This window comes from Xyrauchen texanus, chromosome 9 (assembly GCF_025860055.1).
Source record: "Xyrauchen texanus isolate HMW12.3.18 chromosome 9, RBS_HiC_50CHRs, whole genome shotgun sequence".
Lineage (NCBI taxonomy): Eukaryota > Metazoa > Chordata > Actinopteri > Cypriniformes > Catostomidae > Xyrauchen > Xyrauchen texanus.
In genome coordinates, this window is record NC_068284.1 from 6,226,802 (window position 1) to 6,240,637 (window position 13,836).

General features: G+C 39.6%; 1 protein-coding gene across 2 annotated transcripts; it reads left to right on the forward strand.

The window, feature by feature from the left end:
- Window positions 1-389: 389 nt before the first annotated feature.
- On the forward strand, window positions 390-13,771 carry LOC127649629 (gastrula zinc finger protein XlCGF52.1-like). Of its 2 annotated transcripts, XM_052134844.1 has the most exons (4): window positions 390-557; window positions 3,418-3,492; window positions 6,082-6,204; window positions 6,695-13,771. In XM_052134844.1, exons 3-4 carry the CDS (start codon window positions 6,099-6,101, stop codon window positions 7,882-7,884), a joined length of 1,296 nt encoding a protein of 431 aa, XP_051990804.1. In that variant the 5' UTR covers window positions 390-557; window positions 3,418-3,492; window positions 6,082-6,098; the 3' UTR covers window positions 7,885-13,771. The 2 variants fall into 2 exon arrangements, with proteins under 2 accessions (XP_051990804.1, XP_051990805.1); XM_052134845.1 differs by lacking the exon at window positions 3,418-3,492.
- Window positions 13,772-13,836: the final 65 nt, after the last annotated feature.

Sequence of the window (13,836 nt, forward strand, 5' to 3'; positions counted from 1 at the left end):
CAATTGATAAAACTGATAGTTTGTATTGCCATATTAAGACACATAGGTACTTTGAACCTTTAATTTAAGATTTTCACTGACATGTTGAAATTGTAAAACCAATTTGTTCACTTAACCTAGGATGTGGTAATATTTTTTAACCAACATATGCTTAAGAACATAATAAATTAGTTTTTTTTTTTTTTTATACATGCACATAAAATCAATAGTTCTTCAAACAATACATTTAACACATTAACACATAAATAAATATATATATATATATATATTTTTTTTTTTAAATTACAAATTTTATCCCCAAAATTAGCAACACAAACAGGTAGGTGGCGGTAGTGCTCCTATGGAGTGAACGGCCATTAAAAGAAGAATCATTTGTGACGTCATAAGGGCTGCGCCACTGCTCCTCACTTTTGTGTATATGCTCAGCGCTCTTTTCTTTTGTACTGTATATGTGCTTAATTAATTATTTGTTATTATTATTATTATTTTAATTCTGTTTAAGGAGTTTTCACTGAGATATCTAAACAAAAGAAGAGACTGTACTGCAAATAAAGTTGGTGAGTGTTTTCTCTTTTTTTTATTGTCATGTCTGGTTAGGTTCGTTTTTCCTCTTAAATATGGGACAGTTGGCAAAAAAGTATTAATTGTCCTGTTTACGCCTGTCCACACAGAAGTTTTATTAACTTGACACGGCATCTAAAAATGCTGCGCTCCTGTGAGAGATGCTAAAAACAGTGAAATGTGACAGTTGTCCAAAGACATCCATCTAGCGAATGTTTACATGGAAGATGGAACAGCACGAGCGGACGCAATAACGCGTTCAGTTTGAACAGCCCCTTCTTCACATGACACAGCACTTGCTGAAGTTTCTCAAAGTTACCTCTCAAAAACACAGCCTTTTGTTTCAATTGACTGTAGGTACATTTACAGTGTATCCAGCACTGTATTCATAAATATCCAAATGCCAGATATTGTGTGAAAAACCGCTCCAAATGATTCAGTGAGAGAGCGGTCTGAACAAATTGTACTGAATTGCGAATCAATTCAGGCCATTTCACCGATAAGAACCAATTAATTATTAGATAAGAATTATTCATTCACAAATTGGGCATTGCTTGTTCTTTTAAAGAGCTAACAGATATACGGGACACACTTCATGATTGTTAAAACATTCGGAGTAAATATTTCTCAGGTCAGTCATGGTACGCACAGTGAGTGCAGCTGCGGGTGCCACTGGGTGCTCGCTTGCGAAAGTATGGGAAGGTATTTCCTAAGAGGCCAATTTTTATTTAGTAAAAAGGCCCATGTTCAGCCCTATGTTTCAACCTACTTTAAATTAGTTCTTAATGGAAACACACAAACTTTGTATTCTGTATGAAAGAAAACAAGAGCTGAAAGAAAGCACTATTTATGTTTGTATTTATTAATTCTTTATCTTTTATATTTTTTTATTTCTTTTATAATCACTTTTACATTTAAATGTAATGACATTTGTTTCACACAAAAAAATTATTGTTGGGCTATGTACTGAAAAATCTTCATTGAGTAGGCAGATGTATAGCAGTCTAAAAAGGCTCTTGAAAAAGTAATTTTTCACAAAAAGAAAGAATCTTGGTTATGTGCAAGAAGGTTACATTGAACGTTTCATAAATTTCTATGTTTGAATTTGTGCTCATTCAAAGATAGTGTGATGCAGGACTGAAAGACTTAAAAACAGCTCATTTATTTTTTATAATCAAGATTTCTTCGTTTCACTGGCACAAAAAGGGGATTAAATAACAGCAAAATTAAACAAACAAAAAGATTTGTTTCGGCCAAATTGTTACTTTATACATCGTTTCGGCCCAGAATTTTACAATCGGTGCATCTCTATTTGTAACATCCTCTTGCTGTTTAATTCCCTCTCTAAACTGATTAAGCAATGTAGAGAACTAGTGTAAATCCTCATGAAAACGAAAACCTCACAATTCATACAAATATGATAAGCTGCTGATAAATATATTTCTGATGATGATATCATAACACGGACTGCGAAAGTTGGATCGAGGGCTTGTGTTGAGTAGCGCTGGCCTAGAGACTTGAAACTTTGGGGAATGGTAGTGCTCCGGCTGGCTAGCCATACAGATGCAATCGCCCCGATTAGCCAAAGGGGGGGCGCTACAGTAAACAAAATACACATTTTGGACCGTAACGCTTGAACCATAAGGCCTAGGAACAAAATGATTTTTATTGTGATTCCTTGCGTTATTGCGAGTCTTTTGGAATAGTATCACAGTTTTTTCTCTGCCCTTAAAACAAATTAACTAGTCCCAGGCGTTCGTCTGATTCGAACCAAAAAAGTGTAGAAAGATTCAGCAGAGTGCCAGTATAAAAAGTTATCAAAAGGAAATTTGAACTTTCGATTCATAGTCAAACGGTACAACAAAACGTACATGGTGGGCATGGCCACTTTTATTAAACTGGTTATAACTCATGAACGGAATGAGATATTATCACCAAATTTGGTACACAAATGCAGGCCTCTCACTCTTGGTGGCGCTATAATAATATTGTAAGTTTGGAAAATGTAAGTTTGAGAGGAGAGCTCCAAAAGTTTATACGAGATTTAAACAAAATATATTTTTAGCCGGACTCTAAAAAGACGTGCTAGTTATTTTATTTTGGGAGTTCTGGGTTGTCGCTACCAGAAATGCTTCAGGGCCAGACATGTGCAGTGTTATAATTCCTTTGTTATTTTTAAGTCCTTGAAATTGTATATAGACTTAGTATAGACCTGTACACCTATTCATGCAGTTATCTAATCAGTTAATTGTGCGGCAGCAGTGCAGTGCAAAAAAATCACGGATGGGGTGCCCGGTAGAGCTGTTGGAAAAAGTAGTTTCAGGGATGCATTGTGATTCTGAATTGATTCTCCAAAAAATCTGAATCTATTCTGAGTTCAGTTTAAATCACGGCAGGGCAGTGGTGCGCACCAAAGACAGATGTGGAAACAAACTTCGAGTTAAGTGCATACACTAAAGTCAAGTGCACAAACATGACTGTTTGCAGACCAGCTGTATCAAACACATGACCATTTGTGCCAGAATGAAACAAACCACGCACAACACAACAGAACAGGAGAATTTATTCATGATATAAGCCAACAAACAACATGATAGACGAGCTCACACCCATAATTGCACTGATTTGCCCACAACGGGGGAAACCACAGAAGAAAATAATGAAGAGGCAGCAGTTCGGGAGATGTTGGTGTTTTCTTTTAATAATTTATAATAATTGTAATAATTAGTTAGTGAGCACACCTGATGATAAAGGTTTTATCTTCTACTCGCAGAGCAAACAGATAGAACAGTGGAAACTGTTCTATCTGTTTGGATAAACTGCGCTATTTAAAATGCTGTTCTATCACCTGTGCAGATGAGGAGAGAAGCTGACAGCTGCACTCTCATAGAAGCAGATATATCTCTCATCCTGGACCAGCAACTTCCAAAAGTATGGCATAGATTAATTTTAAATAATTAAATACTATTTAATGATTTACAATGCTTTAACAAAAATAATAATATAATCAGTTGAAGTAATATTATTCAGTGTGTTTTCATGGAGAACCAGTTTTTGTGCTTTTAAGAGATTTTTATAAGGTTCTAAAGAAAGAAACTGAAAAACTGAGGTAATCTTTTAAACTATAGAAGCATTTATTTAATCTTGTGGATGTTCCATGTTTTGTTCACAGCTCATACTGACGGTAAAAGGCCAGTTTATGTAATGTGACTCGTTCTGATTTTCAAAACGGCTGTTAAATGAAGATGAAAGGGAAAAATGGAGTAAAAAATACATTTTGAAGAAATTGAAGGACAAGATGCATCGAGAATAGTTTTATAATCTAATCGTTACATTTTGAACCGTAATTGAATCGTGAGGCCAGTGAAGATTCACACCTCTAGTGCCCTGTTTGGTAAGCATCTCTTTTGGAATCCCCACGCTGGTGAACAGCTCATTAGCAATGTTCTTCAATGATGCTTTTCGGAGAGGGATGGCCCCTGGATTGTGGGTGGCATGGTCCACTACAACCAAAATGAATTCATGACCCCGGGCAGACTTTGTCAATTGCACTAATGCAGTCGAAGGGCACGTCTATTAGGGGTTATGGAATGAGGGGGCTGGTTGGTGACGTCTGAGGTGAGGTACGCAGGCACAATTTACATTGTTTGCAGAATCTTCTCACTTCTCCATTGGAACCCAGTCCCCAGCACGCATAGCCTGTGCCAGCTTAGCCGCTTTCACCATATTGATCAGAGTTGGGATTGGATATACTTTTCTGTTGGGGGCAGGGTAGAGCATAGAGCAATTGATCCATAACAGCGCTTTTGGCCACTTAAAGCAGTGTGGGGTTTCTATGTTGCAGCCACGGTTGTGCCAAATGCGATAAGTCAGCTTGGACTCAGACCATGGTATAAGGGTCATGCACCCACTCACTGAACCGCTTCGCAGCACACATGTGACAAAATAGTCACTATTTGCAGATCCACACTCTGCTCAGATGAAAGAATCTTAGCTAATAAGATTTTCTCGTGGTTCATCATTTCACGTATGGCAGTGTAGTCAGCCTGGAATGCCTTCAGGTTCCCCTGTACCATGGCTGTGCCATTTTTATAGATGTTAACAGTTATAATTGTGCTATCAGGGTCCTGTGTCTCTCTGATTTTGACCTTCCAGCCTGTGTAGAGGTCATCTGCATATGGCAGTGGGGTGGCTGCAGCTGTTCCTCTGATTGGCTAATTTTCTCTGGCTCATTTGAATCGATACATTGAGGAATGTCAGAGTCTGGAATAGCTGTTAGCTTTTTAACATTTTTTGCTTAAAAACCCCAAAATTAACAATTTTATGCCCTTTTGTTTAAAGAAAAAAAAATTGTTCAGTGCAGTTTTTGTTTTAGTGCAGTTTTAATAGTACTCACTGCTTCTCCCTCTGTGAATTGTTGGATCTAGTCTTTGTTTTAAATTTTCCCTTTTCAATTTTCCTGCAGTCCTGAGCTGCTGCATTGCTAGATTCTGATCCTCTGTGCTGAATACGTGGTTTTAAAAACAAAAATACTACATTTTCTGAGTTCTATAAAGTTCAGTTCTATATGTGGTATTCTCTCAAATTATTATTTTTTTTTTTTATCTAACTCATCTCAAAACAGCAAAAAAAAAAGAAGAAAATTTAAGAGCTCATGCATATCATGATCACTCTCTTCTCACACACGCACACATTTCATAACTCTCTCTCTCTGTGTGTGAGTGTGATAGAGGAGGGTGGCTTTGGAGACACCTCTGAAGCAAAGGTGGGCTCTATGTTTTCAAAGCTAGCTTGTTAACTGCTAGCTTCTCTGGATTACACACCCTAGCTTTAACAACATTAGTTATCATGACCTAACAATGAACAATAGAGCATTTATAAATCTTATTTAAAGTTAATTTCAACATATACATTTTAAAATCAAATGTTGTATTTGTTGACATTGTTAGTTCATGGTGCATTAACTAATGAACAATGTATTGTTAATTGTAAGTTCACAGTACCTAATACATTAATGTTAACGAATGGAACCTTATTGTAAAGTGTTACCAGATCGTCTTATTGCAGACGGTGGCTAATCGATCGGTGCATCATTATTAATTATCATGATTAAAAGTCATGATTGAATGTAATTTATTGACTGCCCTAATATGTCTAGAGTAGTTTAACAACATTGGCTCAACAAAGCAAGACCAATATACCACTGGGAATTGGTATTAGTTAATAATAGTTTATTTCCCTAGAATTTAAATAGTTTACGGTTCAGAAACATTTTCATGTTATTGTTTTTTCTGGCCCCTTGAAATAAAATGTGGTCAATAAATTTGAATGATTATTTTTACTTAACTGAAATAAAGAACTGTTTTGCCATGACCATTCACCAACATTAAATAATCTATAATATTTACAGTCTTATCAATTATTTAAAAAATGTTTTCCCTCAGGTGACTATAATTGTATTTTTTATTTTATGTTTTGCACTAAATCGCCATAACTTTCCACCCTCTCTCTGACCATTAGCATGAAATCTGCTTGACATGCCACTGAAGATGGAGTTTAAAGAGGAGTTTAAAGAGGAGAGTGAAGACATCAGTATTTCAGAAACATTCAGACTGAAGAATGAAGATATTGAGGAACAAAGAGGTTGGTGCCCATTCTTGATTTTTATTTAATGACTGCTGAGAAGCATGAAAGGAATGGTTCACTCAAAGTTAATTCTGTCATTTAGTTACCCTCACACCGTTCATGTGAGTTTTTGACTGTGCCTTCAAAAAATACAAATACTGAATCAGTTTTTCGCATTATCTATAAATTGTCCTATTATGCTTCATAATATGCCGATCCTGACGTGTCACTTTGAGCAGCTCGTGTTGATCAGAATTCAGAAACGCTGCTAAAGGCATAACATTACTGGCTTCTTGAAGGTAAAGACACATTTTTCATGGGCAGACATAAAATAGTTGAAGTAGACGCTGCTCAGAAGTTACCAACTAAGGCACAATACATTTTCAATCAGAGGGGTGGACCAAACTTTGTTGCCTTGAGTCAACCTTGAGCATAAAAATCACATTTAAATGAATATAATTAAAATGTATAAATAAAAATTTACCTGTTGTTGCCTTTTTAATTTTAGACCTGATGATGCTGAAATTGGAAACTGAAGAACTGAATGAAGAGGAGAAACCTCAGAATCCGAAACCTGATAAATTTGTTACTGGAGTAAAATCTTTTAGTTGCACAAAGACTGAAAAGAAATCCTCACAAAATAGAACTCCAACAAAAGCAGGAAATTCTTTCTGCTGCCCTGAGTGTGGAAAGAGTTTCACACATAAAGGAAACTTTAATAAGCACTTAAGAATTCACTCTGGAGAGAAACCTTTCACATGTCAGCAGTGTGGAAAGAGTTTCTTAGTAAAAGAAACCCTTGAAATGCACACGAGAATTCACTGTGGGGAAAAGCCTTACTCGTGCCTTCAGTGCGGAAAGAGTTTCACACAAAAAGGAAGGCTTGAGGAACACATGAGAATTCACACTGGAGAGAAGCCTTACTCATGCCTTCAGTGTGGAAATAGTTTCATACATGAAAGAAGCCTGAAAACACACATACGAATTCACAGTGGAGAGAAGCCTTACTCATGTCCTCAGTGTGGAAAAAGTTTCTTGGTAAAAGGAACCCTTAAAAGGCACATGAGAATTCACACTGGAGAAAAACCTTTTGCATGTCTTCAGTGTGGAAAGAATCTTTCAGATAAAGCAAGCCTTAAGGATCACATGAGAATTCACACTGGTGAGAAGCCATTTTCATGTCTTCAGTGTGGGAAGAGTTTCACAAGTAAAAAAATGCTTAAATCTCACATGAAATCTCATTCAGGAGAGAAATTACACCACTGTTCTCAGTGTGGCAAGAGTTTTGTTCGGGCAAGATATCTCACTGTTCATCAGCGCTATCATTCTGGAGAAAGGCCGTTTAACTGTGATCAGTGTGGTCAAAAATTTGTCTGTTCATCGCACCTAAAAACACACTTGAAAATTCATGGTAATGAGAAGCCTTACTTGTGTTCTCTTTGCGGAAAGAGTTTTTCACTGCTGTCTTATTTTAAAAAACACCAATTAATACATACTGGTGTGAAAGCTCATGTGTGCTCCGAGTGTGGTGAAGGCTTTGTCCAAATCAGCTCCTTGAAACGGCACCAAAGAGTTCATACAGGAGAAAAACCTTACAAGTGTTCACACTGTGAAAAGAGTTTTGCTGATCCAACATACATAAAAAAACATGAGAGAGTGCATACTGGGCAGAAAGTTAGTACTGGAGGGAAGACATGACTGCTCTCAATGTGCAAAGAGTTTCCGCTCATCATGTACTCTATGGAGAGAATTCCCAGGAATGGAAGTGACACCATTTTGTTAAAAGAGCCAATCTCCTTATTGATAAACACCACCTGTCTGTTTACTTGAGCATGCACATTAGCTGGACCAGCCTGAAAAGTAGTTTTGTGTGATTTTTAGCTAAAAAGCACAATTGTTATCAGATTTTATTTATGATTTCAAATTGAAGTTGTACTTGCATGCATAGAAAATCGCTGCCTGAAGGTGTTTAAAGAGAGTTGCTTTAAAGGGGCTTGGCTAGATTAAATTCCTTTAATCTGGTGTGGTTGTGTGACCGTACGCCTAGGAGGATGTTATCGAATATCGACTATGTCTTTCAAATATCCCAATGTACATTTCGACACTCATTGACAGACGATGATCAACAATATCGGTAAATGGCAAGACTATGGATCTGATAAGTTGATAGATATATTAAGCATTCAGCCAGTGTGTGAAATTTGTGATGAGGCTGAATCCAGCTCCTTATTCACAATCTCCTCGTTTAAATATGGGTATTTCATTTGGGGTAATTTTGCAACAGCGGTGGCCGACCTGGAAGGCGTCTCGGAAATGCTGTTAAACACAAAGACACATGCTTGGAAAAAAAACATACTTATACTTTTAATAATAGACAAAAAAAAAGCTGTCAATGCCCGTGTCTGATTCGCTGTTTGTTCAGAGGTGTGCAGCTGGAGTGTCTCTTGGATCATGAGCATGTAACGGGTTATCACTCTTTCTGTTCGGTTTCAGTCATCTGAAACATTTTTGTAAAATTGCCTCCAACCATCTCAGGAGGTGCTTCAAGTTTAGTTTGCTTTTTGTTTTATAGTAGTTTGCACTTTTATTGTGAATGCAACTCTTCAGGTTTGCTCAAATATATCTTTTTAATAAAGAAACAAAGACAAAAGTGATTAAATCCTAAAATAATACAAGACCGCATTCAGCTTGAACCTAAAAGTGAGTTTTATTTTCTTATGGCAGCATTAACTGTATTAACGAAATGCAATACAAACACAAATTCATTAAGAACACTCATTTGGCAGCATCATTTTGGTAACTCAAGAAAATGTATTAGGCTTACACCTAATATAAAAACTGGAGTTCCCCTTCTGTCACTCACTCGACATTCTGTCGAATATAGTGACACAAGGGGCTTTTTCGAGAGCCTCGGATACCTCTGAATATGAGAAAAGGCCAATGCCAAATGTATTCATTGAATTTGCATGTCCCGCCCCCGGACATACGGTTATAAAAGGTGGGGATCGTACGTCTGTTCAGTCAGATTCTTTCTTCGGAGCCGAGAGGTTGTGTGATCAGCAAGTTGAAAAACTCACTACTGTTCCACTCACATCTCGGTCTATTCGGCGACACCGTGGAAGACTTTGCCCAGCAGTTTTCATTGGTGAAAAAGCAGACGAAGGCCATTCAACACATCATGCCTCGGCGCAGTACTACCATCCAGAGCATGTGAGCGAAGCGGAGCGGTGTGACGCTCAGCTCAATATTCCGCTCTATGCGCGTGCGCTCCACTCAGTCGCTCGCGTCCCAAGCGAACGCTCCACTGATGAATCGCCCACGCTCACCGGTAAAACAAATCCCACTCAGATCCTGCTCAGACATAAAATGTCTCTGTAGGCTACTTGCTTTCTGTTTGTACTTTGTAATGAATATCTGGAATACATGTATATATTACAGTAGCTAGGATTGTAAATAGAAGTTATTTCGGGGTGATTCTGAATAAAAGTCTGTTCTTTTTATTCATTTAAATGCATTCAATTAACTTAATTAAAAAACATGTCTAGCACTTTGGCAAACTTGCCTATTAAATGCAATAACTGAAAAGGTATATTTGACACACATAAACAAGATGAAATGCATGTAGAACTTCACAAAACACATCTGGACTATAATGCTCAAAGCACACACAGGTGAAATGCACTTAACAACATCTTATCAAAGCGCACCTGGATGATTTACTGGCATTAGTAAAAGAAACGCGCGTTCTAAAGTTTATCTATTAATTTATTTTCGAATGGTATAGGCTATAGCTCACCTTTTGCTGCACTACCATGTTTGCGTAGCACATCCTTGTGCTTTCTGGCAATGTGACGCTTTAGATTCCAATATGAATCTTTGCTAACTCTCACAGTCTCTCCACACTCCCTTTCAATTTCTCCTCCCTGCTCGTTCTTAACTGTGATTTTTACTGTGCATTTATGCATAAGGCTCGCAACTTCCTTAAAACAATATTTGAACTCCATAACCAACCCACTATTGCTTTAGCTAATTCACCGATTCTCGAACTAGCAAATCACAATAGGGCATTCCGGGTAGAGCGAGCGGACGGAGCGAGCGGAGCGGAATCTTCAGAAAGGCGTCCTCAGGTGGAATCTACTCCGTCCTCAGGTGGAAGTATTGCCGCTACGCTCACGCTCCGCTACGCTCACATGCAAGCCCCGTCTGCTTACCGAGGGCATCCCCGTGCAGCAACAAGGAACCAACAGGTAGCTCCGCCTTAACCAGGGCCCAGCTCTCAGCCCCAGCGTAGATCATCAGCCTTATCGTTGCTGTGTCCGGTACGTGCTTTGCGTACCTATTTGGACCGCTCACAGAGCTTTAAACTCTAGGAGCAGCTCTTTTTTTGCTTTGGCGGACAGCGGAAAGGAACACTGTCTCCAAACAGAGACTTGCCCACTGGGTAGTTGACACATCACATTGGCCTATGGGACCCAGGCCATGCTTGCCCCCTTGCAGGTTCAAGCACACTCTACAAGGTGTGTGGCTTCCTTGTGGGCACTGGCCAATGGCACCTCCTTAGCAGACATCTGCAGAGCAGCGGGCTGGGGAACACCCAATACCTTTGCAAGATTCTACAATCTCCGTGTTGAGTCGGTTTCATCCCGTGTTTTGTCAGGTCTGAGCATGTAGAACTCTGTAACATGGGACAACTGACCGGGTATACCGATTGCGCTAGTGCCTTTCCCCTCCACTGAGGTGAACACATGCACTTTTACTCCCAGGTGAGCCCACAAACTCGCGCTACCTGGATGTTCTTCCTCCCCAACTCTCTAGCTCGCGAATTCAGCGGAGGAATTCCCGTCCAGAAACACTATAGGTACTAATTACTCTGTACTGGAATAGATACTCCATAGGTGCTGGTTATCACGGTAACCCCCTGTGATGTATTTTCCGCGGCCGTTGTGATTGTCCCTCATTAGGCAGAGCCTGCCACCGCGCCACTTCCATTTGTGGCGTAACAGGCCCATGTGACGTATTTGCCACATATTCGCCTCCCCAGCCTGGGCAGGATGTGGTCTCCGTTAGGTCTTTTCCCCCTGAAAGAATAGGACTGGAAAAGAACACCTTCCCCGATGCGTGCCCCAGCCGCATCTAACACTTTGAGGAGAAACATAGAGAGAGAAGAGGCTGCGGCTGGAGCGGCCTGCTCCCATGCTTGTCACGTTGCTTGTTCCCACCCTTCAAGGGAAAATCTTGGTCGGACGCCGGGAACCTAGTAAAATATGACGTCTTAGTGGGGCGTTGGGAGAGGTTATGTGCAGTCTGCTGCATGCTTGCACCAGCATCGACTGATCACGTAACACGGTTCCGTGTAAGTTGCATTATTTAATGGGACCCCTTGTGTCACTACAATCGACACAAAGTCGAGTGAGTGACAGAAGGGGAATGTCTAGTTTACTAGTGTAACCTCTGTTCCCTAATGGAGGGAACGAGACATTGTGTTCCCCTTGCCACTGTAATGGTCGAACCTTATTCTTGGCTCCTCAGTGCAGAACCTGACTGAACAGATGCACGATCCCTGCCTTTTATACCCGTATGTCCGGGGGCGGGACATGCAAATACTGTTTGCCAATTTGGCATTGGCCTTATCTCATATTCAGATGTATCTGAGGCTCTCGAAAGAAGCCCCTTGTGTCACTACAATTGACACGACATCTCATTCCCTCCATCAGGGAACGGGGTTACAGTAGTAACCTAGACGTTTTCTATTCCTTTAAGAACAGACTAAGTGAAGTAACAAACTTTTTAAAGTAGAAATTATGTGTGTTCTATTGAACTTTCTAGAGGAAATGGTTTATTTAAAAAACAATATATATATTATCTTTACAATTGTCATTAGTTCTTCATTTTTAGGCTATTAGTAATTTCCCACCTGTTGTCGTAGACGAATACTTGCATGATTGCATATGAGGCTCTTGGAGAATAGTAAGTGTTTGGATTTTGTAAGGTGGATATTTCAGATTTTTTTTTTAAAGCGCAAGTTGAATTAGAAATAAACTTTAGCAAAAAAAAGAAACTCCCTCTCACCCTCAACTGCTTTTATTTTCAGCAAACTTAACATGTGTAAATATTTGTATGAACAAAAGGTTCAAGAACCAAGACATAAACTGAACAAGTTTCACAGATATGTGACTAACAGAAATGGAATAATGTGGCCCTGAACAAAGGGGGTCAAAATCAAAAGTAACTGTCAGTATCTGGTGTGGTCACCAGCTGCATTAAGTACTTCAGTGCATCTCCTCCTCATGGACTGCACCAGATTTGCCAGTTCTTGCTGTGAGATGTTACCCCACTCTTCCACCAAGGCACTTGCAAGTACCCAGACATTTCTGTGGGGAATGGCCCTAGCCCTCACCCTCCAATACAACAGGTCCCAGACGTGCTCAATGAGATTGATATCCGGGCTCTTCGCTGGCCTTTGCAGAACACTGACATTACTGTTTTGCAGGGAATCACACATAGAACGAGCAGTATGGCTGGTGGCATTGTCATGCTGGAGGGTCATGTCAGGATTCTACAGGAAGGGTACCACAATGAGGAGGATGTCTTCCCTGAAATGCACAGTGTTGAGATTGCCTGCAATGACAAGCTCAGTCTGATGATGCTGTGACACACCACCCCAGACCATGACAGACCCTCCACCTCCAAATCGATCCTGCTCCAGAGTACAGGCCTTGGTGTAACGCTCATTCCTTAGACGATAAACGCTAGTCCGACCATCACCCCTAGTGAGACAAAACCATGACTCGACAGTGAAGAGCACATTTTGCCAGTCCTGTCTGGTCCAGCAAAGGTGGGTTTGTGCCCATAGGTGACGTTGTTGCTGGTGATGTCTGGTAAGAACCTGCCTTACAACAGGCTTACAAGCCCACAGTTCAGTACTAATGGAGGGATTGTGCATTCCTGGTGTATGTTGCCATGTACCTGTCCCACAGGTGTGATATTCGGATGTACTGATCCTGTGCAGGTGTTGTTACACGTGGTCTGCCACTTCGAGAATGATCAGCTATCCTTCCTGTCTCCCTGTAGCACTTAGGCCTCTCACAGTATGGACATTGCTATTTTACTGTTAGCCCATAGCATAAGTAATTGGCTCTGTGAGGGCACCATTAATGCAGACAGATACATCCTGAAATTTTCAGCAGGACAACTTTAAACCACATACTGAATAAGCTGAATAAGCAGGGAGTGTGGGTGCTAGATTAGTCTGCCTGCAGTCCTGACCATCTCCAGTTGAGGATGTGTGGTGAATTATGAAGCGCACAATATGGCAACGACAACCCTGTACAATTGTGCAGCTGATGGATAATGGATGAATGGGAGAAAAATCCACTTTATAAACTTATAAACTGTGTCTTCAGTGCCTTAATGTTTAATAAGTGTTATCAGAAGAAATGGTAATGTTTCACAGTGGTAAACACTCAACTGTTCCAACTTTTGTTGTGTGTTGCAATCATCTAAATTACTGTACATAAAAAATTATTAAAAAAAATGAAATTCACAAGGTAAAACATCATATAATTTTTAGTTGTATTTCTTTCAATAAAGCAAAGTGTTAATATAATTTACAAATCACTCCTTTTTAGTTTTTAATAGCATTTTCATATT

What these genes read in the sequence shown, in the direction of transcription:
- LOC127649629 (XM_052134844.1), top strand. Translation starts at nt 6,099, where the DNA reads ATGCCACTGAAGATGGAGTTTAAAGAGGAGTTTAAAGAGGAGAGTGAA. An exon ending in AGATATTGAGGAACAAAGAG is followed by an intron (nt 6,205 to 6,694) that starts GTTGGTGCCCAT and finishes TTTTAATTTTAG; the next exon opens with ACCTGATGATGCTGAAATTG.